Genomic DNA, 26,995 nt, shown 5'->3' with positions numbered 1-26,995 from the left:
CGAACCAATGGTAGGTACTTAGATGCATTTGACGATAGGTAGACTTGAAAAAGTTTAATTGAATAAAAATATTTTAGGTAGGTACCTAATAGGTTTCTATTTTATTTTATTTTTAAACATTTATCGGTGAGGCAAAAACAACAATCAACTTTTTCTAAATTACCTACTTCCTAGTGTATACTTACAACGCTATATTGAGATATTTTATGTCTAAACAAAAAAAAACATTGGCCCTTAACTACCTAATTAAAACACCAAATAAATCCTATTATTCATTTAAATTAATAATTTAAGTGCGTAGCAAACAAATATAAAATAGTAAAATGTATCTAGCAAAAATGAAAAAGTTTGCATGAAAAGTTCGTATTCACACACTACACTATACGTATCGCGTAGAGCTTTCGTAGCGCGCGGGAAACTCCGTCCGAAGTTATGGCCAAGTTTGTCGCCCCGCCCTCGCGCCGCCCCTCGCGCCGTCCCGCTCGCGCTGCCACCTCGCGCGCCGCCACACAACACCAACTCGCAAACTTTGCATTTCTTCGCAATTTTCACGCAGAAACTTTTAAAAGTTCGCAAGTCGCAACTTTTTGTTATAGAGATGTGTGTTTCAGTTTCTACATAAGTTTAATTAAAGATTTTAGATGCATGATTGTATCTTGTAGGTAATTATAAATGAAGTTGATTAGTAGGATAAGCAAAAAAAATGTCGAATGCGTTTTGATGCCTTAAAATTTATGAATACGAATGCCAGTCAATGACCACCGTGATCCGCATTCCACGCGTGTTTCAACCAAATGAAGTGCCACCCCAGGCGGCAAGCTTTCGACTCAGACATGGATATCATAATTTTTCATGAGCTCGTTGATAGGTTTTCGCACCGGTCGCGGTTTCCCGCCGCCCCGTGGCCTAATTACCGTCGCCTCGCGATACGTCACCGCGGTGATTCAAAAAAATCCACCCATCCTTCTCCCGCCCGCCGATGTGTCGCAGCGGCGTCTCGTTTGCGCGGGCATTTTTATAAAAACGCAGAGATCGACCGCGGCCGTCCCGTTCGTTCCCGCTGCGGCTCCACGCCGCCCGCACCCTTCGTCTCCTTCCCACTTTTTACGAGACGTAGGGGCCGCCACCCGGGTGGGGGCGGCGACCGCGCGAACGCAAAATATTGACCATCGGAAAAAGTCGCGTCGTATCGCAGTCATCAGTCGAAACTGAGTCCTCGCGAGCACGTGTCCCTTCGCGACTACGACGCGCGTCGTGCGTCTTCGGCTTGCGGTCTCGCCGAGTCGCCCGTTTATTTTTCCCGAGTCCCCCGCCCGGCGTCTTGCCCGCGCCCAACAAGTGGTGCGGACGGCTCGCGGCTCACACGACGTCTCGCGCCCATACTTTGCACAACTTTCCGGAGTGCGCGCATGTCACCGAGTTCGTATCGCGTGTTCCAAACTTTCGTCGTAGTGTTCGAAGACAGTGGCGTGACGAAGAACTTTAGTGGCGTGTCGAGGGTCGTTCGAGGGTGAACTGGAGTCGATGCACCTTCCGCACGCGAGTCCCCCGGCCCCCACGATGGCGGACGTCTACTCCCACATCCACGAGTACTACCGGCAGAGCCACGGCGACCTGGTGCCGACCGGCTCCCCGGCCGTGCTATGCTCGGTACTGCCCGGCCACTGGCGGTCGAACAAGTCTCTGCCGGTGGCGTTCAAGGTCGTCGCTTTGGATGACGTTCAAGATGGGACCTTGGTGACGATCAAAGCTGGGAACGATGAGAATGTGATGGCTGAAATGAGGAACTATACGGCGGTGATGAAGAACCAGGTCGCGAAGTTTAACGACCTCAGGTTCGTGGGTCGCAGCGGCCGCGGCAAGTCATTCAGCTTGACAATCACTATCAGCACGTTCCCCAGCCAGGTGGCCACTTACACCAAAGCCATCAAAGTAACAGTCGACGGACCAAGAGAACCTAGAACGAAGCAAAGTAAGTTTCAAAACTTTTTTCAAACTATTTTATTTTTATAATTTTCACGCACTTGGCCGGTTTTTTTATTTATTTCCAGATAGGTAGGTATAATTTTCAAAATAATTTTCCTTTCTAAAGATTAAAATATTGAATCGATTTTGTGTCGATGTACCTACATAACTACCTACCTATCTAGTTACCTACAGGCAACTTTTAGAAGTAGGTACCTATAATATGAATATTTTAACCACTATCGAATTAGGTAGATATACTTATAATGTACCTACTTAAAAACTTCTATTTTATTTTATCGTCTTCAGTACTTAAGTACCTACTCGACGTCCAGAATTTTGCAATTAATAGATAGGTACCTACCTACTTAATAGAAATTAAATATTTACCCCTAAGTACTTACTTATTTTAAAAACCAAAAGTCTATGAAACACAATGATTTAGATATGTATGAAGAAAATTCACTGCTGCTCTTATAAAAATACCCATTCACTAAATTCCGGAATTTACTGTTCATAGCGTGAACATAAATTAAAATCAACATTATGCGAATATAATCGCGAAAACGAACGCCAGGAAACTATTACAGGGGAAATATCTCACAGCGATAAAAAATGTACAGATATTCATATGCGCTAGACATCTGGCTGGATGCCCATTTAATTGGCTTCTATCGCCTGGGTGATTGCTTCTTTTGAGGTAGATAGTAGGTAGGTACCTAGTTACTGTATTTTAACAACCGTCTTCAATAGTAGTAGTAGAAGTTCTTCGGGTTTTTATGTAGGTATATAAAAACCCAAGCTGTTAAGTCTCATGTGTGCTCTTCTCAAACCTGGGCGCGTTTGTAACCCTCGTAGTATGGGTAGATATAGTATAGAGTACCTAGGTATAAAAAAGCGATTGAACTGAAGCATTTGAGCAATTCATAGCTGTCGTGAAGAATCTTGAGCTGCTAAAGAAGCTAAATGCCTTCTAAATGCTAAAAGTCAAAGTTAAATAGAACACTTTTTGATTGTCAATTGTTAAAGTAAGCCAATTATTGATATAATGGTTATAATGATTGATTAAAGATACCTATCACCATTTCACAATATACCTATCACATAAAATTTATTAGAACTATCAAAGCTGTTTGTAAGCAACTCATTCCCAAGCTTTCTTTACATTTAAATAATATTTTACATGGCACCTAATAGGATTTTTCAAGCAATAGTAGCCAATGTGCGCCCAGCCATGTATTTTTTATGCGCACGCGCTGGCTTTCCGCCAGCCCACAGTCCAATTTTGCGGCGCCGAACTTTTGACCACATTCAAAATAATTTTATAATCCATTGGCAAGCATTTAATTTCGCCCATTCTGTAAACGACGTGATCATTGTGGATCGTGGATGATCAATTTGAAATTTTACTGTGAGAGCAAACTTGAAATCTCGGACCGTACCTCAAAAGGAAAAATGGAACCCTTATAGGATCACAAACTAAACCACATCATAGATGGCGCTGTCCAGTCATTAACTTGCACGAGGTCACAATTACTTAGTGCACGGTGGGCTATATATTCTGCACTTCCCCTCGAACATACATATCCAAAAGGGAACAGCAGCACCCAGGCACACTGGGAGGTTACCTGGCTGACAACCTAGGAAGGGCATAGGCTACTTTTATCCCGGAAAATCAAAGAGTTGCCACGGGATTCTACAAAACCTAAATTCACGCGTAGGGACCTACGAAGTCGCGAGTGTGTCGCGAGCATCATTAGTACCTTTATAAACAAACTCACCAAATTCGAGCTCCTTTATTTATAATATTAGTGTAGATTATTTATTTAAACATCTTTACTGCTAAATACAACGTTACAAAGAATAAAAATACACTTATACAAAGAAAGAACGATCAGATCATTACAGATTAAGTAGTAGGTAGATTAACGTTCTCTTATCCTAACATAACCCTTCTCATCTCAAAGGAGAGTGGATCCTCTTACTCAGTTATAGTGGGCTAGCGATGGTTTGTAATCAACGCCGTCTTAGGCCATGCCCGGGCCCTTGGGCACTCAAGAATTTGAGGCCCTGTTGGAAAGTAAAAAAAGTGAACGACAGAAACATTTTTCTGCTATCATCTTATAGTTATTATAAGTTATCGTACATTTGGCAACCCTGAACTACATAATATTTCCTACCTGTCAAATCTGGCAATGCCACGTTTACTGTCAAACTCGGCAATGTCATTGGTTTGTCACGGGCTTGTGTTTCCAGAAAGTCGCTAACAACGCCCTTGTTTACTATAAAAACTTTTTTTATATTATTATTAATAGCTATATACTTTTATATCTATCTACCTAAAATATAAGAAAAATGTAAAATGTAGGCGAATTTATCGGCCTTTGGGAGCCCCGTTAGCGATGGGGGCCCCGGGGCATGGGCCACGTGTGCCCCTATGGTAAAGACGGTACCTACTGGTTGTACCTAATGATATAAGCCTTGAAGCAATTTTTTGAATCGACGAACTAAGTAGATACTTAAACCCTATAAGAAGAATGTAGACCGGATAAAAATAATCAAGCGAACATCTGTACAATAGTAGGAACGTGAGAATCATTCAATCACACAGACATTAATTAGATGCTTCGAATAATCTTCGAGGCAGTTGTTGAAACGGAGCGTCCAGAAATAGCCACGATTGTCTGAGTAAACTTCAATGTGTTTTGACGTCGACTTATAAATGGTTATTGGTTTGCTTCTAAATATAATGCTTACGACTTACGAGTGTCTTGTTGGTGGTTATTGAGCCTGCTTTATTGACCTTACCGTTGGCTTGTTATGATTTTTTTTCTGTTTCACTGCTTATTTTACTAATAGCGATTGGTGTAGACTTAGGTATACCTACGTTATTAGGCACATTTCGGTGTTCAAAACTTAAGAAGGCCTCACATGCCTATTCATGTACCTATTTATTTTTCTCTACCTATACTACGTACTTTTCCTCAGTGCTTGAAGACCAAAGTCTTCGAACAGTGAGTGTTGCCTGTGATGACATATGCATAACAGTGGCACTGATTCTGTGCACACCTAAATTTTAGAGTATTCGCATCCTCTTCTTACTAATGCATTTAGAAAAGGACAGATACAGTTTTACACTTTTAAATTTAATTTAGAGCTGTCATACCTCGTGACTTTAGCTGCCAGTCGCGAGCCTATTGTTTAAATGTGTAACCGTGTTCCGTCCCTTTTTAGCAATATTAAAAAGAAAAAGATGCAGATAGTCTAAATTTAGATTAGAGAAAGACAAGAGAATCGGCGCCATTATAACGCTAAGTTTTTGTTAGCTTTCTGGTTAGGTACACCCTGTATATCATGACGATGATTCCGTTAATTAGCGCCGTCACGCCACGAAGCGACGCCATTGATCGTTGTCCCGCCTTTGATGTTTATCGCTGAGGATGTTAGTTTTTCCGCATACTGTCGTTTTTATTATTGACCAAACTTTGGGCGCATCGGTTTGTTTATACAGACCAGTAACGTTCCGACGAAAATAGTCTGCGGTGTCAAAACGTTATGATTCCGGCGTGATTTGTTGATGGGCCGAACTTTTAATTGAGGCGTTTTGTTGTTTCGAGAGAAACGGTTAAGTGGTTCTCCCAAGTTTTCGAAGTGAAAACTTCTTTAGCCGTGTTGGTAGGGTAAACCTTCAAGACTCGGACCTTCGGACTCGCACAGAAAGGATTCCGTATACTTACCATTATCATACAAGAAATAATACTTTTTAATTTTTCGAAATTTTCATGACGGCAATTTTGAAATTTTTACTATTTTTTGTTGTAGCGGCAATAGAAATACACATTATGTGAAAATTTCAGGTCTCTATCTATTATGGTTTACGAGATATAGCCCGCTGAAAGACAGACAGATTAAGTACTAAGACAGACTTTTAGTATTAGGGTCCCGTTTGCACCCTTTGGGTACGCAACCCTAACAATTCTGCCAACGTCACAACAAATTATAACAATAGAATCAAAATGCACTAAGAAAGGATTCAGAAATTCCACCTGCCACCCAGGGTTTACTCGAGTAAACCCTGGACAGGTCAGCTGGTTTAGAAAATAAGAGAATATTTTCCAAATGTAAAGTTAGAGCGACACTTGCTGTACAAGCGGTTACCAAGTTCCACGCAGCGGCCACGGGCAACAGATGTAAACAATCTCGGGTCCCGTCGTAAAGTCCGTTTGATCTCCCGCCCTCGCCTCTAAAATATGGATTTTATGTGTCGCTGCTAAAATACCACATCCAGCGACCCTCGTAACCGACGCATGGTACCACTGATGTTGGCTTTACGAAATTGAGACTCGCGATACTTACATTGGTAACAAAAATTCGATCAATCTATCAATGCAAGCCATCTTTCTGCATAGGTAGGTATATAAATACCAAAAGATATCTAAGGAGAAGGAAGGATATCAAAAGAACTTGCAAAAGATGTTGACAAAAAGTAAATTTTGGTAAGAAGTTCGACTGACTAGCTAGCTTACCTAACTTTCTTTCAGTATGATGTCATAGGTAGGTAAGTAAATATATCATTTAAGTACCTAACGCATTCGTACATTAATACTCGTTCACTCTGCTTATACCCAAAAGCATTACGAAAAACCAGTAATTATGACGGGTTGTTCCCTATTCATCCTATGACGTCTCATCCCAAACATTTTTTTCTTAACTCAACCGATTTGTATTCCTTACTCATTCGACATCAATTATCTGTTATTAAATTGTTCCAAGAGTATTCATCACTCAACCGATGTTTATAATTTGAGCTTAGGTTTAGGTACTCAAATATGTAATAAGTACCTAAGTACCTATTGAGAGTCCGTAGATTTCACAAGCTGAAATGTTTTAGAACTGTATTTATTAGGGTATTGGGAAATAATCCAACAAACGTTTTACTATATCGAAGGCGTAATATTCCCAAATCCCAGAACTTTAATTGAGTTATATAAGTTGCGTGATGCTGAGCAGCAGCTTTCAGTTGAAAAGAACTATTACTGAGTTTTTTAGCGGCTCTATCAGTAAAATCTGCATTTCGAACCGGCGGCGGTGGTAGAGTGGATAACTGGACATGTCCTACACAAAATAAAAATAAATCAAAATAATAAAAAGAAATCAATGCAAAGGCATTGATTTCATAACTTCAAAAACGTTGCAATCGTTTGGTAGATCTCATAACTATTAGGTATTCCATAAAATTTACCAACCCACTTACTAATTTCTCAGAATCACTACACGAAGAACATTTTTTGTCTTCTACGATCACAATATAATATTGTGTCGAGGTGACTCTTAAATCAATAACACCGTCTTACAACAAGACAATCAAAACTGAAAGACAATAATATAAACGTGGTGTTTGTCATAAGACACCGACGCGGACGCCCCAAGTTATGGGCCATAACTCGGATCCATTTATTCATCGCGCCCAACACGTCTTCCACATTAATTTATGAGTAACAAACGTTAGACTCTTAGAGCCAAAACACACGCGATACTTTTGCCATCGGCGATTAGTGTTTGTGCGACTTCGATGCTACAATGCAATTAGGCAGCTTAGTTACTGCGAATGGTTGCGTTATCAAAATCACCCATTTTACCAACAAGACTGTAGTAATAAAATGATGTGATTTTTGTATAGTGGTAGTTTATGTGACTAGAATTCATTATTAAAGAAAAATTCATTATTAAAAAAACTGATGATTTTTATTAATTTTTAACATAATTAATTATTAACTTCACGCTGTATGGAAAGCGATCAATGACGTCACAAGACGTAAACAACAAATATTTTTCCATTTTTTAACATAAAAATATTTTCCAGTAGAAATTACTCTGTTTTTATATGTTAATAAATTGAAAAATATTTGTCATTTATGCCTTGTGACGTAATTAATTACTTTCCGTTAGTAATTAATTATGTTAAAAATAAATAAAAATCATGATTTTTTAAATTATATTCTTTGAATATTAATTCTATCACATAAACTACAGTTATACAAAAAATCACATAATTTTATTGCTACAGTCTAAGACCCTATTGCTCCCTTGCCACATTATTTTTTGCGATTGAATATTGCAGTATCAAAATGACGGATGGTAGAACCACATAATATAATGAGCAGAACTAAACGTACCTACAGTTGCGGCATAGCTTCCAATACCAACAAAACAACTGAATCGGAGTTAGGAGTAAGCAATTAAATCGCCGATCCCTGATGCATCGTGCATGCAAGCATCGTGTGTGTAGTGGCCCTAATTTGAGTTATTTAACGCCTATTTTGACACTTGTGTCTTCATTCCCCATCTTTACTGTCACTGTGCGCACCATATCATCCGATTTGATTATTAATTTTAATGATTATATTATACTGTTTTATATGTTTGCTTATCAGGCAAGATGGTAAGCAGGTACAATAACTTCCATGCGTTTTTCATGATTATCTAGATCAATAATCATGAAATCAAGTCTTCTCTTAAATCATGAATGCATGATCTGTACACACTGTATCAACCTACTAATATTATAAAGAGGTGTAAGTTTGTTATAGGGGTGATCTCTGCAACTACTGGACCCCTTTTTGAAAATTCTTTCACCAGTAGAAAGCTACATTATTCTTGAGTGATATTAATAGGCTATATTTTAGTTTCATACAAATTAGAGATCCCTACGAAAATTTTAATAAGCTTCCCGTGCGAAGTCGAGGCGGGCTGCTAGTGTTAGATAATTACCAAAAAACCTCCACAGACTGCGATAAAAATGTTCTACCATCTTGAAAAATATGTAGAGATGTTCCTGCTTAGAGAAGGTGCCTGACTGATCTATCAACGCAAAGCTCAAACTACAGTACGGATAGGGTTGAAATTTGGCATGCAGATATGAGATAGCTATATGACGTAAGCATTCGCTAAGAAAGAATTTTTGAAAATTCAACCCCTACGGGTGTGAAATAGGGGTTCGAAGTTTTTGTAATCCACGTGAACGAAGTCGTGAGCATAAGCTAGTTGTAAATATGTAGTTAATTTGAGCTAAGTGCCTTAGTACCCACTAGCTCTCTGTCGATAAAACATAATGTCTCCTTTAAATTGTAAAGTATAAAAGTTTGTTGCTAAGTGAAACTAGGTAGGTACATATTTTTCGTTGCCAAATGCCCAACTTTCTTCAAGTGGACCAAAACTCCGCCTACTTATACAGACAAACCTTCAGAAACAATTCACTTCGTCTTCTTCACATTACTCATAATTTAAAACATTTTACGAAAGCTTAAGGCAACGTATCATTTATTAATCGAAAATCTCTCTCACCAGTTAGAACGGCTGTCGTTACGATGTTAATATTCCGAGCCCCGCATGTGCAAAGGGTTGGGGAACCGAATTTAATTGAATACTGGCATTAACAAATGGAGCGGACCATTTCCGAGTTCCACATTTAACTTATTATGTACCATGATGGCGGAGCTTCACCCGGATTGCCACGTGACAGCGCGACGGGCCATCCATCACGATCTTAATTTAAAATACCCACGATTTGGGAAACTCTCTCGGAACACTCGCTAATCTCAGCTTCGAACGGATTGCGTGTACAGAAATAAAGCGATCGGCCTCTGTAAACATTCTTAAGAGGCGCGCAATAAAAGTGTCTACACACCTGATTATTTACGGCATAAAAAAAATATAAACAAAAGACAGGCGCGCGGACGCGAGCAATCTGTTCGCGTCGAATTAGGCCCGGCTAATCAAAAAACTTACGCAACACTAAACTTCAGAGGAGTCACTAAACGTCCAGTAATTCAAAACAAAGTAGACGAAGTGCTCGTAAATAGTTAATCCCGTAATAAAAAAGTCGATACACCTGATCGCGATCGAGATGACTCGCGACCGGATTAAAAACGACCGTAAAACTGAAATAGACGTCGGCAGTGGCGTCTTCAGTAGCCTATCGATTAAACAAATAAAAAAAGTGTTTCGCTAGCTGAAAGGCGAAAGGCAACGTGATGGTGGAGGGTCGTAAAAACGTATGGCACAGAGATGCCGGCTAACTGCAGCAGTAAACCGGCTCGTTTTGTATACAAGCCCCTTGTTATAGTCGGCGAGCGTGGTAAACATTGCACGAGCCGTGTGTCGCCGCCTTTACGGCCGGTCTTTGTGATCGCGACTTCTTGCGGACGTACCCGAGGTTTGACCTCCACATAGCTTAATGCGCATATCATTCCGATACAAGGCAATAAAATCTTCATGTAAACTCTTTGTTTACAGTTTAACTTTTATTGAAATTCTTACTTGTCCCTGAAACTCGATTACGTTGCGCAGTAAGTACAGTCCGTAACAGTAAGTTCCGTAGTACAGTCGTTGGTATTTTATAAATCAAAAACTATTAGGTATGCATAAAAATAAACAAAAATCTGTTTAATAATGTAAAGCCCTTTCAAGCCTTTTCACTTTTAATTACTGTACCTTCAAGTCAAGGGTTAATAGGCATCTTCTAGGCAAGCGCGCTCCATCTTAGGTTGCATCATCTTTTGTCTTTAATTTTTTTAAAGGTCTAAATGTAATTTTCTTTTGTTACAGATTACGGCTATGGACACCCAGGAGCTTTTAACCCGTTCCTGCTTAACCCAGGTTGGTTAGACGCAGCATACTTGAATTACGCCTGGGTGGACTACTTTAGGCCTCCGCAATTAAGGGACCAAGGTGGTATTGTTAAAGGTAATTATCAGCTATTTATCATACCCGTAAACTCATGAATTTATTATCTAAATATGTATATAAAATGAAAAGGTGACTGACTGACAGACTGTCTGAACTATCAATGCACAGCTCAAACTACTAGACAGATCAGTCTAAAATTTTGCATGCTGATAGCTATTATGACGTAGGCATTCGCTAAAAAGGGATTATTGAAAATTCAACCCCTAAGGGAGTAAAAGGGTTGAAATTCATGTGGTCCACGCGGACGAAGTTGCGAGCATAAGCTAGTCAAAAATATGAAACTCTAGACAGGTAAAGCTCATAGAATTGTATTTCGAAAACCGACTTCGATACACAAACACTAAAAATTGAAAAATAATTTAATTTATTACCGAATATATTATGTATACAAGAGTTAATATAGTTCCATAATAATATTTTTTGGTGCCGGTGCCAATTAGCTTTAGCTGCGCGAATCGTCTAGACTTCATATTTTTATGAGACTCCATAATGGCACCTCATTGGCACCGACCCCAAAAATATTATTATGGAACTATATTAACTCTTGTATACATAATATATTCGGTAATAAATTAAATTATTTTTCAATTTTTAGTGTTTGTGTATCGAAGTCGGTTTTTATTTTTTTTGTAAAAATTTTTTATTTCACAATTTTTAGTGGTCCCATGGAATTATGCTATGACTGGTTAAAAATCTACTGTTTACTAAGCTATTACACTGATCGCGAGCAATTTACTCTTATCCGTTGAGGAGTTCCAGTATCTATCTTCGAAGATGTTCATCAGATCTTCACCAAATTTAAATGGGACCAACTTTGAAGTATACCCTTTCAAACAAAAAAAGAATTTTTAAAATCGGTCCAGGCGTCTTCGAGTAATCGGGGAACATACATACAAAAAGATTCCGACGAATTGAGAACCTCCTCCTTATTTTGATGTCGGTTAAAAAGTGAAGGCACATTCGTACGCTTGTGAATGTGATACATACCTACGCGTAGCAACATTGGCTAGGTACATAATAATAATTACAGTACGCGGCCAAAAGTGTTGTACATCAACCTTTAGAAGGAGATAGCAAATTTGTAGAGCAATTTGTAGAATTTGTCTCTGTCGTTGAGACCGACAAAACGTCATATAGGTATGAGTGAGAGAGACAACGCTCTACAAGCCGAAATGTCATTCTTAAAGCCGATTTACATTACTTTCGGCCGCGTACTGTACCTACCTACGTAGATATTGGCGCGAGATTTGTACGCACCTTTTGACACTTTCAACTAGCCTTCGAGCATGCTTCAACAAATGGCGGCCCTTTACCATGGTTGTTTGTATAATTAACGAAGTAACTAGCTGATGCCTGCGACTTTGTCCGCGTGGATTTAGATTTTTGAAAATCCCGTGGGAACTCTTTCATTTTCCGGGATAAAAGTAGCCTATGTCACTCCCCAGATCTTTACCTATGCAAAAAATCACGTCAATCCGTTGCGACGTGATTGAAGGACAAACCTACAAACCAATAAACCAACAAACAAACACACTTTCGCATTTATATTAGGGGGAGTGATGATCAACCCTTTTACAAAGCTTAATTAATGTAGGTATTAAAATTAAACAATAGTTTTTTTCTTTGTGACATAGGTACTCGTACGTAATCACCGTTTTTAAACTACCTAGATTTCTACTCTCCAAACATCCCAGCAGTAATTATGCTTCGGAATTTGTTTGAAGGCCGCTGCAAAAATTAACTTTATTGTTACAGTAAGATAGTTCAGGAACAACCAGAATGTATACCGGAAACATAACCCGAGAGATGATAAAGCTCAGTATCAGATATTCGATTGCCCCCGGCCCCCATTAAACTTCCGATCGACGGATTATTTGGCATTCGTTAATTTAAAAATTCCCGATTTAGCAAACAACACTCGAAAACATGTTCTCGCAACAGAACCACCCCTCAAGGCCGTACAACGCGAAGGCTCAAATAAAAGAAGCGCCTCTTGAGCGCTGCAAAACAACACCGGTTCGACCGAAGCAAAACCACCCGCTGAAGTCCGTCCGCTGGGGGAAGTGGGGGTGTAGAACGGAAAAAGTATAAAAAGCACCGCCTTCACGTTCGAGAGAGTGTGGAGTCAATTTTATTCCAATGTAGGCGACCACGCCACCAGCTACTTTTTGTTTCCGACGCTGAAACGCGAGGACCGTTGTACTCAAACACCTACCCGCTTTTATTAAACCTTACCTGAGTTCGTTTTCACAAAGGACTGACTTAACTTTCTAATTTGCACTCAAACTAACGATATTGCGAAACAATAGAGCCACTATCTCATTTAGCTAAACTTTCAAAGCTGAAATACAAAACTACATTTAAATTAAAACTTGAAAAAATAAATTTGTATTAAACCTTTTAGGAAGGTGCTACTAAAATTATAGCTGGTACCTGGTCATTGCAGTTCGATGTGTAAAAATTAATTAAACATTATAGTTATCGCAAAACAGTTTCAAATCTGAGCATCGGGATCACCTCAATCAGGCGCGACGCCGATATTGGCCCCCACCTCACCAAATTACCCCCTAGTTACGGCCCCACCCATTCCCGTTGCCTTTTAAAGTGGTCTGCGCACCACTGCCACTGCTGCAAATATAAAAAGTGCAAAAGAGATACGAGCGCCGCACCACCTCCGAGCTCTTTGTGGCCCAATCTGCGCCTCCATCGTGTCCTTTTTATGCGCCCGCTTCTCTTACACTTATCGAGAATCAAAGCTCGCAGCTACAAGAACTTTTGAACACGAATGCTAATGAAAATTTCACGTTTCGAGTTCTCTTTGTCCGCCGTGCACGGAGATAGTGAACTTCCTTATCGCGATGGATCCGGCTTTGTACCGCGTGTGTTCGCTGCAACACCTCCCACGTGTCCCGCATCGCTAATGCGCTTTCCACACGACTCTCCACAGAAGAGACGTATCGAGCCGAATTAAGGTGGAATGTCGTGTCTGGATCGTAAAGAACGACATCGCGTTTGGATAAATAAATATTGCACCCTCACCCTCCCGATATCGAAGTAAAAAAACATCCCTTTCTATGAAGCCGCCTTTAAACGCCTACAGATTGTACATTATCCTTAGTACGATTATGCACCCTCGTTGTTCAGGGACTCAGCAGAGTGCCCGCGTGCCTCCGGCTGTCCCCTGAGGCTCGTCTTTCATATTACGTCATGTTGTCAAATCAGACAGCACGAGCTGCACTAAAAAGCATTATTTATGATAATCCAATTACTGAGCCAAATTTTCCTTTGTCTACAGGTGGAGCTGCACCTATCACGACACCCCCGGTAGCGTTGCCCGGGGCAGAGCTATTCCCGTTTCCTCCGGCGATGGCGAGTTTACCAACGGGAGGATTGATTCCTCCGCCTGGAGCATTTTTACCCCCAAATGGACTTCTGGCGTTCCCACCTCATCCTGCAGAGCTAGCGTTAAAATCATTACCGCCAGAATTGACTTTGAAAAATGGTATCAGTCCGTATGATGCTTTGAGACATTTTCAAAGTAATGTTTCGTCAATGGATACTTCGAGTGCTCGCTTATCTCCTACGAGCAGCAGACAAAGTGGAAGCCCGAGAAGTATAGTGAACGCAAGTCCAAGATCAAAAGCGGATTCGAAGTCGGAAGTCAACTCGACACACGAGGCGACAATATCCGATGAATCCGACGAAGAACCAATCGAGGTAGTCAAATCGGCTTTCCATCCGACGCGACCTGCGAACGTTGAACTACAAGAGATGAAGCAAGTTCAAGCAGCAGACTCCACCGTATCGGACAGGCCACGGATGCGCAATGACCTAAAGGCGCATTCACAACGAACTACTCGTGTTCTTTCCACTAGTCCCAAATCGACCAAAATTACAAATGGAAGCATATCGACGCATAAATCCGTGTGGAGACCATATTGACATTTTTAGTGTTAGTGACTTTATATCCGTGCGAATCGGAGTTATTGAAATGTGATAAAACGAGCTTGTACATATTGTAGGTATAAGTAAATTAAATATTGAGATATTTATTTAATACAGATAGTATTTAATAGATTATGACTTCATTATTCGAAGTTGTAGTAATGTAAATTGTAAATTTATAGACGTAGTAATTGTTATGGACGTTGTTAAAGCTTTTTTGAGTATGAATACAGAATAGACGCATTGAAGTTATTTAGATCGTATCAAACTGATAAATTGTAAAGTATGTAAGACGATTTTCGTGTATGTAGATCCTTATTATTTCGTATGTAATTCGAAAATTTTTGCATTGACTGACTACATAATATAGCAGAACAGATGGAAATCTGTGTTTATTGTATAAATTGTAAATGTATATTTATATTGTACATTTAAATTGAACGTAATTATGGCAATCTTTACGAATTGTAAATATGTAGAGTATCTACCGAGATAAAAAATAATAAGTAAGTAATTCTGAAAAATATGACTGTGTTTTACTCAATATTAGCTACCCTCATTTCACTGTTACTAACCTTTATTTCATCTGCTTGTTACACTTACCTTTTGATCAGACCAAGCACTTGAAGAATTATTGCAGCTATTATTTCTATTTTCACCCACTAAGTTGAAAATTATTTCCTAATACACCTAAATGAGTAGGTACTCGTAAATACCGACAAACTCAATTTATTATGATACTAAGCTTTTGCCCTCGACGTCGTCCAAAATACATTTATAATTTACCAGTAAAATAATTTTTGAAATAGGTTGAGTAATTTCAGAGATTACCTCTTACATCCAAACTTACAAACTACCTTTTATATTACAATACATATGAGTATTAGTGTAGGTATGTAGATCAAAGTGTGGATATTAAATAATCATTCTAAGCAATAGTTAAACACTAGACACCCATTCCAAGTTGTTTATGTTGGTTGACTACAACGTGCGATGCACGTGTGTGCCTGTAACTCTTTATAAAAGCCATTCCATTAACTGTTTAATTGTAGTGCGTACATACTTACTACATAAATCATTGGTGTTCATTTGTTTAATGGGTTTAATGGGACCGCTCGAATCAGGGGTAATTGTGTAAGAAAAATTGGTTTTGTTATGCAATCGAATAGGTATAACGGTCGCTGGTATTAATCCAAATCTAAACTAGCATGACTGGACAAACCAAATTTGACGACCTTCCTGGCGCGTGGTAAGCGCTGTGGTCTTAGTTTTTTTTTTAGCAAACCCCCTAATATTTATATTTCAGGGCCCTTGTGCGTCGGTAAATTTAATAAAAATGTGAATTTAATATTTAATGTGGTCTTGGTAGCGGGAGGTCCCGTATTTGGTTACCGTGGGTTGGAATTGTATAATTTCTGGTCGGGTCTGGTGGGAGGCTTTGGCCGTGGTTAGTTACCACCCTACCGGCAAAGCAGTGCCGCCAAGCGATTTAGCGTTCCTATAGCTGTACGATGCCATGTTGTAGAAACCAAAGGAGTACCTATGGGTTTATTAAAAACTGTTGTAGCCCTTCCAGGTTAGCCTGCTTCTATCTTAGACTGCATCATCACTTAACACCAGAAGAGATAGAGGTCAAGGGCTAACTTGTATCTGAATAATAATAATAAACCGGCTAAGTGCGAGTCAGGCTCGCGCACCGAGGGTTCGTCCGCGTGGACTACACAGATTTCAAACCCCTGTTTTACCCCTTTACAGATTGAATTTTCAAAAATCCTTTCTTAGCAGATGTTTACTTACATCATAATAGCTACCTAAGTAGGTATAATTAGACTAGATTTGGCCATTATCTAATGGATTGTCTACATTATACCTAGGTAAGAATATAAGCTCGTAAGCTACAAACTTATTTTCAATATTGTAAGTTACAATATTGAAAATAAGTTCGTAGCTTACAATACTTAGTAACTACTAACTACCTAGGTAAAAAGCTTATTTTCGCTATTATTCAACCACGTAAATTTACGTTTTTCAAAGCTCGAATTTTTTTCAACGCACCTTATTCACTCTTTTCCTAGGTCCATGACCGAGGTCTATGACCTAGTTTTAGTGCGTTGTCCGTCAGTCAGTCAAACTCACAATACCTATCTACTATAAGTAGGTGGTCGATAAATTACTATTTTTTTTTTTTTTTTTTTTATAACAAGCGTAGGTAGGTACACCAAATATTTACATTATTATTTTCTCGCCAAACTGGTGAGCCAGTTTGTTGGCGAGCTGGCGCTCCTTAAAAATAACTATAATCTACGTATTAAATTGTACTTATGTGTGTAAACTTATATTCTAACTTATAAACTTATACTCAGATTAAGGATTGATCGCTGCAGCGAATTGAACGCTTTAGAGATCAATCCTCAATCTGAGGTAACAAACAGAATAAACTAAAATAAAAAACAAATAATGATAATAAATTAAACAGTAAGGGGGCCCTAAGGAAGTGTTCCTTTAACTTTTTCTTAAGCACCCCCTCACTGACCTTATTCTCTTCCCTTAACCACTCTATGCCGTTGTAAATTTTAGGTACCAAATATTCGCACTTCACATCACATTCACCTTTCACCGTAGTAGTTACAGACTTTGGGTAACATGAATCTTGTCTTCCTATTACTTCTAGCGTTATTCCTAAAATGCGTTTAAATGCGTAAACTTTGTAATACTTAATTATTATGAACAAACGTGAGTACCTATAGGTAAAACAGAGGTGTGTGGCGTGACACAACGTGGAAGAGGCGATGGCGCGGCGCTATCAATTGTGTTTGCACCCGAGCTGATCCGGTTAGCTGATTGCACCCTACGCCCCGCGGTCAGCCACCCGCTCCTCAAACAACACCCGCCTGACATAGAGGACATAGCCTGCTTATACTGGATGCGACTGTAATAAAGATACTACCTTCAATGATGTCACGTCATTGATGTCATAGTGTGGCGCTATCAATTGTGTTTGCACCCGAGCTGATCCGGTTAGCTGATTGCACCCTACGCCCCGCGGTCAGCCGCCCGCTCCTCAAACAACACCCGCCTGACATAGAGGACATAGCCTGCTTATACTGGATGCGACTGTAATAAAGATACTACCTTCAATGATGTCACGTCATTGATGTCATATTGTGGCGCTATCAATTGTGTTTGCACCCGAGCTGATCCGGTTAGCTGATTGCACCCTACGCCCCGCGGTCAGCCGCCCGCTCCTCAAACAACACCCGCCTGACATGGACATAGCCTGCTTATACTGGATGCGACTGTAATAAAGATACTACCTTCAATGATGTCACGTCATTGATGTCATAGTGTGGTGCTATCAATTGTGTTTGCACCCGAGCTGATCCGGTTAGCTGACTACGCCCCGCGGTCAGCCGCCCGCTCCTCAAACAACACCCGCCTTACATAGAGGACAAAGCCTGCTTATACTAGATGCGACTGTAGTTATAAAGATGCTACATTAATTGACATGGCGTTATTAGTGTGATGACTGATAGTACAGCGTTATCAACTGTGTTTGCACCCGAGCTGATCCGGTTAGCTGATTGCACCCTACGCCCCGCGGTCAGCCGCCCGCTCCTCAAACAACACCCGCCTTATATAGAGGACATAGCCTGCTTATACTGGATGTGACTGTAATAAAGATGCTACTTACATGTAATGACGTCGCGTCATTGGTGTCATAATGAGGCACTATCCATTGTGTTTGCACCCAAACTGCCTACTGAATGATAACCACCGAGCTCATTTGAAATTTATTTTTAATCCATTGAAGGTTTGCTACAAAAAAATATTTTAATGTCACTCAATGAAGCAGCAATGTAGAACCAACTTATGTCAAATGAGCTCAGTGGCTATCATTCAGAGTTAGATCACCACGCTGATCATGCTAGCTTCACTCTACGCCTCGCACTCTTTTTTAAACAACACCCGCTTCACACAGATACGGTTGTAGCTCGCTTATACTAGGTAGATACATATTTCAAACCGATCTGATGTCCTCGTTACTAATATTCCACAAGTTCACGTCACTTATTCATTACGACCGTTACATATGCAGTAAGTAATTACCTTTTCACATATCGAACGTTGTCTTATCCAGCGCATCGTCACGTACGGCGAGGCCTGAATAGCGCCTCCTCATTATGTCGGCCTTTGATTCCTATCTAAGCCCGACTTTATGATTCACTTTTTGGTGAAAACGACTCTATGCATTACATTTCCCTATTTGGATGTATTAAAAAGCTGTGGCCAGACAGACGGCCTGCGTCAGTGGGTGTATTTTGAATTTGAAAATTTTTTTGAACGCGAAGCTTTTGGTATTAAAAAAGATGTGCTTTTGGCGTAAATGGATTGACTTGCTACTTTAACCTTGACTCTAATCAGTATTACTTACCCTTTTAAAAACGGATTATTAGACTCAAACATTTGAACTACACCTTGATTAATATACAGTATGGACCGTCTGCTTGATAAGTAGGTATCCTACCTACTACTAAATATGCCTTGAGTGCACTTGGAATGGGTGCACCAGCTGGTCTGCTTAAATGAAAAGTAACGAATATTCGTGAGACAAATCACATCCATCCCGAGATGACCACAGCTGTTCTACCAAGAGTGATCTAAAGAAGAAAAATAACCTTAGCAGAGAGCTATTCCGGCGTTCTATCAGAATAAGTAGACTTAAAAGTATAGGTAGGGGATGATCAGAATTAATTCAATTTAGGAACAACTTATACCTATTAAAGTTCGTTCACCTATCAAGTTACTGAAGATTACTATTACCTATAAAAGTACAAAACAATGAGACCACACCACTTCTAAAAGTTTAAATGGCAACTAGAACTTCATTTCATGATTAGCTAAAAAGCTTAAAGCTTTCTCAAAGTTAAGCACACTATTTATCGTCAAAAATGTATCTTCATTTTTGTGGTAGGTACCATCATGTTTCCCGTTTCAGCATTCAATCGTATGAAAAGGTTCAAAAAAATTCAACCATGGTATTTAAAAAGTTCCATTTAGGTTTTATGTACTTCCGCCGGTATGATGGTACGAAAAAAAATACGTAGAAATCTTATCCATATACGGTGTCAGGCGTCCGGCCCGCGGGCGGACTAAGCCGCGATCCCGTATCGGATAAAGTAATTCTGACTGAGTAAAACCTTTTAAAAAATACCGGATATTCGCAGGTTTTTGTGCGATTGTTTTTTTCGTTATATTTTTTGGCCAACTTTATACTGCAAGCTTTAAATACTTTGTCAGTCCTTATAGAACTACCTGACCCTATCTATTCTATTTCTATCTCCAGAATGCCCCTGCCTGTCCCAAATTTCATCAAGATCGTTTGTACGCTTAAGGATTGAAAAGATTTATAAAATTATGCATGTATGAAAATATGGATCTCTACTAACATTAGGTAAGTAGGTACAAAGATAAGAATCAGATTAGAGTCAACCACCACCTTTTTTTATTATGCCTTAGAAAATCAGATCAAAAATCAATCTTTACGTAAGTAGGTAGGTACATTCTTTATGAGGTCGCGCTATTGCTCAATTTTATTGGGCGGGTGGAGGTCTCAATCTGATCTAAAGTTGTATTTATCTTATCAAAACGATTGGGCTCTTGTTATGTTGCTAGACTGCAATAGTTAGAGAACTCTGCAGACTGCATGGAGTATCAAAGAGATATTTGTAAAATCCGCAATGTCCCTGATTGCCTACACCTCCTCGCATTCTATCGTTCCATTTTGAACGTAAAGGTGCCCGGGGCGGGCGGGCCGTCTCTCCTTCTGAAACAATAAAACCACGTGCAACGGCCTTATCGATACCTGATGTTAGCATTTACACCGGCAATATGCCTGGGTATGTGTATAGCCCCTGAGGAAATATCAGTTATTTGCATTCACAGCCAAAGTTAAATAATTCTTTGGAATTTTTCAGTTACCAATGTACCAAAAATTTAAAAGCTATGTAGTATCTATCTGTGTAGAAACAATAATATTTTTGTTAATTGGTTAAAGTTCGTAGGTACAACTTTTTTCTTGATATAACATGGTTTCATACCTTAACCTCTTGGGTGAGGAGTTACCAAAATCCTTTCTTAGTGAGCGCCTACGACATAAAAGGAACATACCTACTGTCAAAATTTCCAGTTTTAACTCCAGTAGTTTTGGATGTGCGTTGATAAATCAGTCGGTCAGTCAGGACCACAGATAAATATTCGAAATAAGTACCTGCTTGAAAAATACATTTTGTTATTTGCTAACATAACGACGTAGACACGCGAAAAATAAAAGCTTCTAATATTATTTACGTCGCCACTCCAAATATGGATAAGGGATGACAGAAACTCGACTGGACAATGGCATAGAAAGAAATCATGCCGATAAAATTTTAATGCCTGTATAAAAAGGCTATAAATTTGATTTACGCGCCCCCGGACCCCGTAAAACGGGGTAATATCGAAAAATAACATGAGATAATGTTGGCTTACACTGTGGGGTGGAGGGGTTGGATTAGGTGATGTTTGCGATCGGGATGCGGGATCGAAGTGTTCCAAGTTGCGTCAACTGGTCACTGTCTGATTTGATATTTACAGTATTCCTGAAAAACAGTGATAAAAATCGCTACACTATAAAATGGAAAAACTCAAAACGTCTGCCTTGTTTAAAACATTTTTATTTTATTTATTAAACTTGTAGAAAGTAAGTACATGACCTAGTCTGCTACTTTCAGTCAGTGTCACAAAAACCACACTAGCAGTTTTAAAACTTAATAAGCACTAATAATAGCAATAAAACTATAATAACTTATACCTAAGCTAAAATATATTATGTAACTTATGTTGTAAATAATTACTTACTAGTCCTACAATAGATTAAAAAAAGAATATTATATCCCCCTTTCCCCTCCAGCTAAGCTTAAAGCTTGTGCTAGGAGTGTGTACGAAAATTGAACGATTTGAACCGCCGACCTTTCGGATTTCAATTCACGCCTTTACCGTTGAGCTATTGAGGCTCTAAGATTAATTTATACTATAACAATCATTTTATTTTTGAAATTATTAATGTTACATTTTTTTTTCGTCTAAATCTCAAATAAATTATTTACTTCAGTAATTAATCACTTATAATACCACAAGAGCTTCTAAATTATCGGGTATTTCCCGATAGGTTCGTTGCAAACAAATGAAGGAGTCAAGTTTTTCAGGTTAAAAAATCACGAGCGCGAAGCGCGAGTGATTTTTCCTGAAAAACTTGACGACTTTATTTGTTTGCAGGGAACCTTGAGGGAAATGCCAGATAATTTTGAAGCTCGTGTGGTATTCGGGGGATTATTTTTCCGTCCCAAATGTCGGCCAATAGAATTGCACCATGAGACGAAATGTACAGTTAACAAATAAGAATTTCATAATGAATAAAACAACATTACACTTCTCCGTATTAATGGGAACATTTCCTTTGACTTTTTTATCGATGGTGGACAGAGAACAAACTCCAAATCGACTCATTTTCATGCAAAATCTCCAATTTTCACAATTGAATTCAACCTGTCAGTTTGACGTGTGGTTAATTTGACTGGATCATGTTTTGTTTTTTATATATAGCAACTACCAGAGAAAATTTTCAAAAAATTATCAGTATAATACCATGTAGGTTGTACCACGTGACGTCGAATGGTGCAATTCTATTGGTCGATATTTGGGTCGGAAAAATAATCAATTTTATTGTATTCTACAGCCTACAGGAACTCTACAAAGTCTCGTAGTAACTCATTGAAAATTGTAGGTAGGTACCTACTATTGATAATTGTCAAAATAATTCAAGGTGCCGTCAATTATACCTGGTAACTTTTTGCAAATGTAAAAATTTTATTTTTAGGAAACCATGAGGAAACCAAACTTTTCAAGAAAGTAAAGCAATAGGTAGGTACCTACCTATATTTTATAATATTCAAAAGAACAATGAAAATGTTTCGTACATCAGGTACCGGTTTCTTTTAACTATACTTACGGTAGCATTTTTTTCTCTATAACCTAGTAAGAGAGCTATTATATAAAACAACAAATTTTGGAGGTCAGTTTATGCTTTTTTATTGGGCCCTTTATGAAGCCGCCTTACAAAGTTTCTTTGTAAACTTTCTTTCGGACATTTTGTTTAAAGTTGTAACTATATAGGCTTTTTGGTTAACTATCTCCACAGATGTGCTTCTATTTTGACAGATAGCGACAGATATTATGAATATATTGTACCTACCTGCCTGTTTATTATTCACTTCATTATTTGATAGAGTTTGCTATAGTAGAGTCAGCAGCATCAACTTGTTTATAATACCTACTAGTTTTCAGCAAGTTTCAGGTAGACACCTAATTAATTCATAATTTTAGAGTTAGTCACGTAGGTACATACCGCAAATAAATTTTTGTTCTACACAATTTTTTCGATGTATCTAGTTCAAGCTACTTAGTACCGCTACCAGCAATGCTCTTTTTAACATCAAACAAAATCTTTTGAGAAAATCTCTTAATTCCGTGTTCAGTCAATTGCACCTCTCCGAGCATTATTTATTCGCTTCATTAAGGGTAGGAAATACTTCAAGTATTTCCTACGGATTTTATATTTTTTCCCTGATTCGGTTCGGACCCAAGAAAGAAATAAATATTAATAATAAAGGAGGGTTTGCCTTCGAAATTACGCAGCGAAGGCACAGCGTGTTGACGACTCCTAATTTGACGTAATTTACATAGATTATGCCGGCTCGCTGAGTGCCAATCTTTTTAAGTGGCTTCTTCCACTCATTTTGCGTTTCTTCCGCGGGCCTATAAGAAATTTATTATTTTCAAGGGCCTTTACAAACATTTCATACATAAATTTCTAGGTTAGTTAGGTTTTTATTGGTGTAATTGATTGTGTGTTGTTGTAATAACATACACGTATGTAATAAAATCGATATATTATTTTAAACAGGTATCACCAGCTGTTGTGATGGTAGGTAAAGACATTTAACAGTTGGTCTCAGAACAACCTTACCCGTAGCACTTTTATTCCCAAATCCTTCCGCATACAACTCGTTTAAGGAAAAGATATGGTCTCGAAGATTTTACAGTTATTATCAAATGCTTGTGATAGTAACCAGAACTAACGGCTAATTACGAGCTCTCCGAGGCACGGAGGACACAAAGAGTCCAAATTTGGACCTCCAAAATCAGTCACCCATCCAGTTACCGAAATGGGTCAGTGCCACTTAACAATCAAGTCATAATTTTATTTTAAGACATACCTACACAATTATCATAAAAGTGTACTTGGTAAGTTCCCTAAAAAAACTGCATGCTATAAGTAATATCTATTGCAAATTACATACCAACTTACATCATAATGTAAATTAATTGATTGTGTACCAAGTGATTAATAAACAAATTCTAATTCTAAATTCTAATAATAAAAATATTTGTGTCTAACGTGTCGTCATATTAAGGCCATTGCATTCGCTAATGACAGTTGCCGTTTCACCTTGAAACTAGCAATTTTTGTTTTGGCGTTTGGTTTTGGCGCAATTTATTGACATTTGATCAGCTGATACTAATTACTAACACGCACTTTTAGTACTTTAACGTACTAGGGTAAAGGACTCCAGTAAATGAACGAATACGAAACCTCGAAAAAATCGGTGTACATACATTTAAAAAAACGGGCCGAATTGAGAACCATCTCCTTTTTGGAAGTTGGTTACTAAATGCGAAAGTGTATCTGTCTGTCTGCTAAGGCTAATTTTTAACCCGTAAAATTAGAGAGTTCCCACGGGATTTTCAAAAAGCCTAAATCCACGCCCACGAAATCGCGGGCATCATTTAGTATTTTTTTATTATTTTGTGTATCTATATTATAGTCATAAATTATTTAATAATCAAAAAGAGCAAAAATAATGCGCGGTATTAATTATTGTTATACTTATATTTTTTTATTTAACAGGAAAACTTACAGCTAATTGGAAAAGTAAATTGATAAGAACAGAAGAAAATTGAAGCTGATGACAAGTTTCACAAATAGAATTTATATAAGACTAGCTTATGCTCGCGACTACGTCCGCGTAGACTACATAAATTTCAAACACCTATATCACCCCCTTAGGAGTTGAATTTTCAAAAAATCCTTTCTTAGCGGATGGCTACGTCGTAGATAGATAGAAATACTTTATTGCACATAAAAAATATTACATAACATGACAAAGAAACTAAAACGAAAAAAAGATTGTATGCAAAGGCGGCCTTATTGCTCACAGCAATCTACCAGGCAACCTTTGGTGAAAGGAGAAACTAGGTGTGTTGGATAGTACTTACACGCAATACAGAAAAATGAAGTAGTATAAAACAATATAATATAATTAATTAATAAGTACCTAACTATTTCAGTAATACATACATAACTATCATACATATACATATCTATTATAAATATCAATATATATACAATCCATAATAGTAATATATATATATATATATTACTCGACTAAGACTAACTCGACTCGACGACGATAGGTATATACCTATCGTCGTCGTAGTCGTAATAGCTATCAGCATGCCAAATTTCAGCCCGATCCGTCCATTAGTTTGAGCTGTGCATTGATAGATCAGTCAGTCAGTCAGTCAGTCACGTTTTCCTTCTATATTAAAGATCAAAAAACAAAAAAAAACTCGACTGAGGGAGAGAGAGAATAGAGGCAAAAGTAGTAAATGTTTGTCGTATACCGTCAATTGTAACACCTACAGTTGACGATTGATTTTTAAAAAACCTAATTCTACGCGGACGAAGTCGCAGGCATCACCTAGTAGTTTATAAGTCACTTAGGACCTTTGTAAACAGCGTCATACTTACTCATAGGCGAGCAAAATCCGACACGATTTTATTCCGAACGTAGAGGGCTGGCAAAACACCCGACATTTCTTGTCGGCGCCAACACAAAATCGGTTTTAGTCAAGCGTGCATCATATAAAATGTTCTGCCACTGGAACATCCAATTAAAATCCGGGCCCGACAACCGACAAGTGGGAACCGACTCTTACGGAAATAATCGACTGTGATAGACAAACAGACGGAAGGATGGAGCAAATCGAACCATAAGGGTTCCATTTTTAGGGTTCCGTAGCCAAATGGCAAAAAACGGAACCCTTATAGATTCGTCATGTCTGTCTGTCCATCCGTCCGTATGTCACAGCCACTTTTTTACGAAACTATAGGAGCTATACTGTTGAAACTTGGTAAGTAGACGTATGCTGTGAACCGCACTAAGATTTTCACACAAAAATAGAAAAAAACAGTAAATTTTGGGGGTTCCCCATGCTTAGAACTGAAACTGAATAATTTTTTTTCATCAAACCCATACGTGTGGGTATCTATGGATAGGTCTTTAAAAATGAAATTGAAGTTTCTAATATAATTTTTTTCCAAACTGAATAGTTTGCGCGACACTTCCAAAGTGGTAAAATGTGTGTGTGTGTGTCCCCCTGTTACTTCTAAAATACTAGAATGATGAAACAAAAAAAAAATATGATGATATTACCATGAAAGTTTGCTTTCACCGAAAATTGGTTTGAACGAGATCTAGTAAGTAGTTTTTGATTTATCGTGCAAAATGTCGATAAAATACGATTGAAGTACGGAACCCTTAGTGCGCGAGTCTGATTCGCACTTGGCTGGTTTTTACGATTATGGTACGGAAACCCTTAAAAACTCTTATTCATAAAAAATTGTATCAGCTGGTTTAATTCCTGGTAGTTTTTATTTATGGTAAAAACCTGTGATTTGTTCATTCACTTGAGTCTTTTACCCTAGAACCTGATTAAACCGACCGCCCCATATCGAAACCCAGTAAATGACATTTTTTGAAAAATCGTTATCTTATGTCATAATTTTTACTTCAATAGTATCTCCCATTATTGTAAGGAAAACAGCATTAAAATCTATACTTCCACAACCATATCTATACTCCATACCTACTTAATATTATAAATGCGAAAGTGTGTCTGTCTGTCCGTCCGTCGGTCTGTCTGTCTGTCCGTCCGTCGGTCTGTCTGTCTGTCTGCTAGCCTTTCAAGGCCCATCCGTTCAACCAATTTTGACGAAATTTGGTACAGCGATAGCGTGCATCCCGGGGAAGGACATAGGCTACTTTTTATTTCGGAAAATCAAAGAGTTCCCACAGGATTTTAAAAACCTAAATCCACGCAGACGAAGTCGCGGGCATCCTCTGGTTTTCCATATAACAGAAATTTTGATACCTCTAAAGTCTAAACCTACAGTACG

At 38.6% G+C, this 26,995-nt stretch overlaps 2 protein-coding genes across 2 annotated transcripts in view; one reads left to right on the top strand and one right to left on the bottom strand.

Moving 5' to 3' along the window:
- The window catches only part of LOC117991492 (carboxypeptidase A1-like), a 253,318-nt gene that overhangs the window by 178,821 nt on the left and 47,502 nt on the right, over positions 1-26,995 (bottom strand). The gene's annotated exons all lie outside the window — the stretch shown is intronic.
- On the top strand, positions 1,217-15,144 carry LOC117991080 (segmentation protein Runt-like). The gene is made up of 3 exons (XM_034978624.2): positions 1,217-1,972; positions 10,573-10,710; positions 14,009-15,144. Exons 1-3 carry the CDS (start codon positions 1,525-1,527, stop codon positions 14,653-14,655), a joined length of 1,233 nt encoding a protein of 410 aa, XP_034834515.1. The 5' UTR covers positions 1,217-1,524; the 3' UTR covers positions 14,656-15,144.

This window comes from Maniola hyperantus, chromosome 19 (genome assembly GCF_902806685.2).
Source record: "Maniola hyperantus chromosome 19, iAphHyp1.2, whole genome shotgun sequence".
NCBI classification, from domain to species: Eukaryota; Metazoa; Arthropoda; class Insecta; order Lepidoptera; family Nymphalidae; genus Maniola; species Maniola hyperantus.
The sequence above is the reverse complement of the archived record's forward strand: the minus strand, read 5'-3'. Positions and strand labels throughout refer to the sequence as shown.

Excerpts from the sequence above, each read along its gene's own strand:
- LOC117991080 (XM_034978624.2), top strand. The coding sequence starts at position 1,525 with ATGCACCTTCCGCACGCGAGTCCCCCGGCCCCCACGATGGCGGACGTC. Across the intron at positions 1,973-10,572 it reads AGAACCTAGAACGAAGCAAA|ATTACGGCTATGGACACCCA; the intron begins GTAAGTTTCAAA and ends CTTTTGTTACAG. Across the intron at positions 10,711-14,008 it reads CCAAGGTGGTATTGTTAAAG|GTGGAGCTGCACCTATCACG; the intron begins GTAATTATCAGC and ends CTTTGTCTACAG.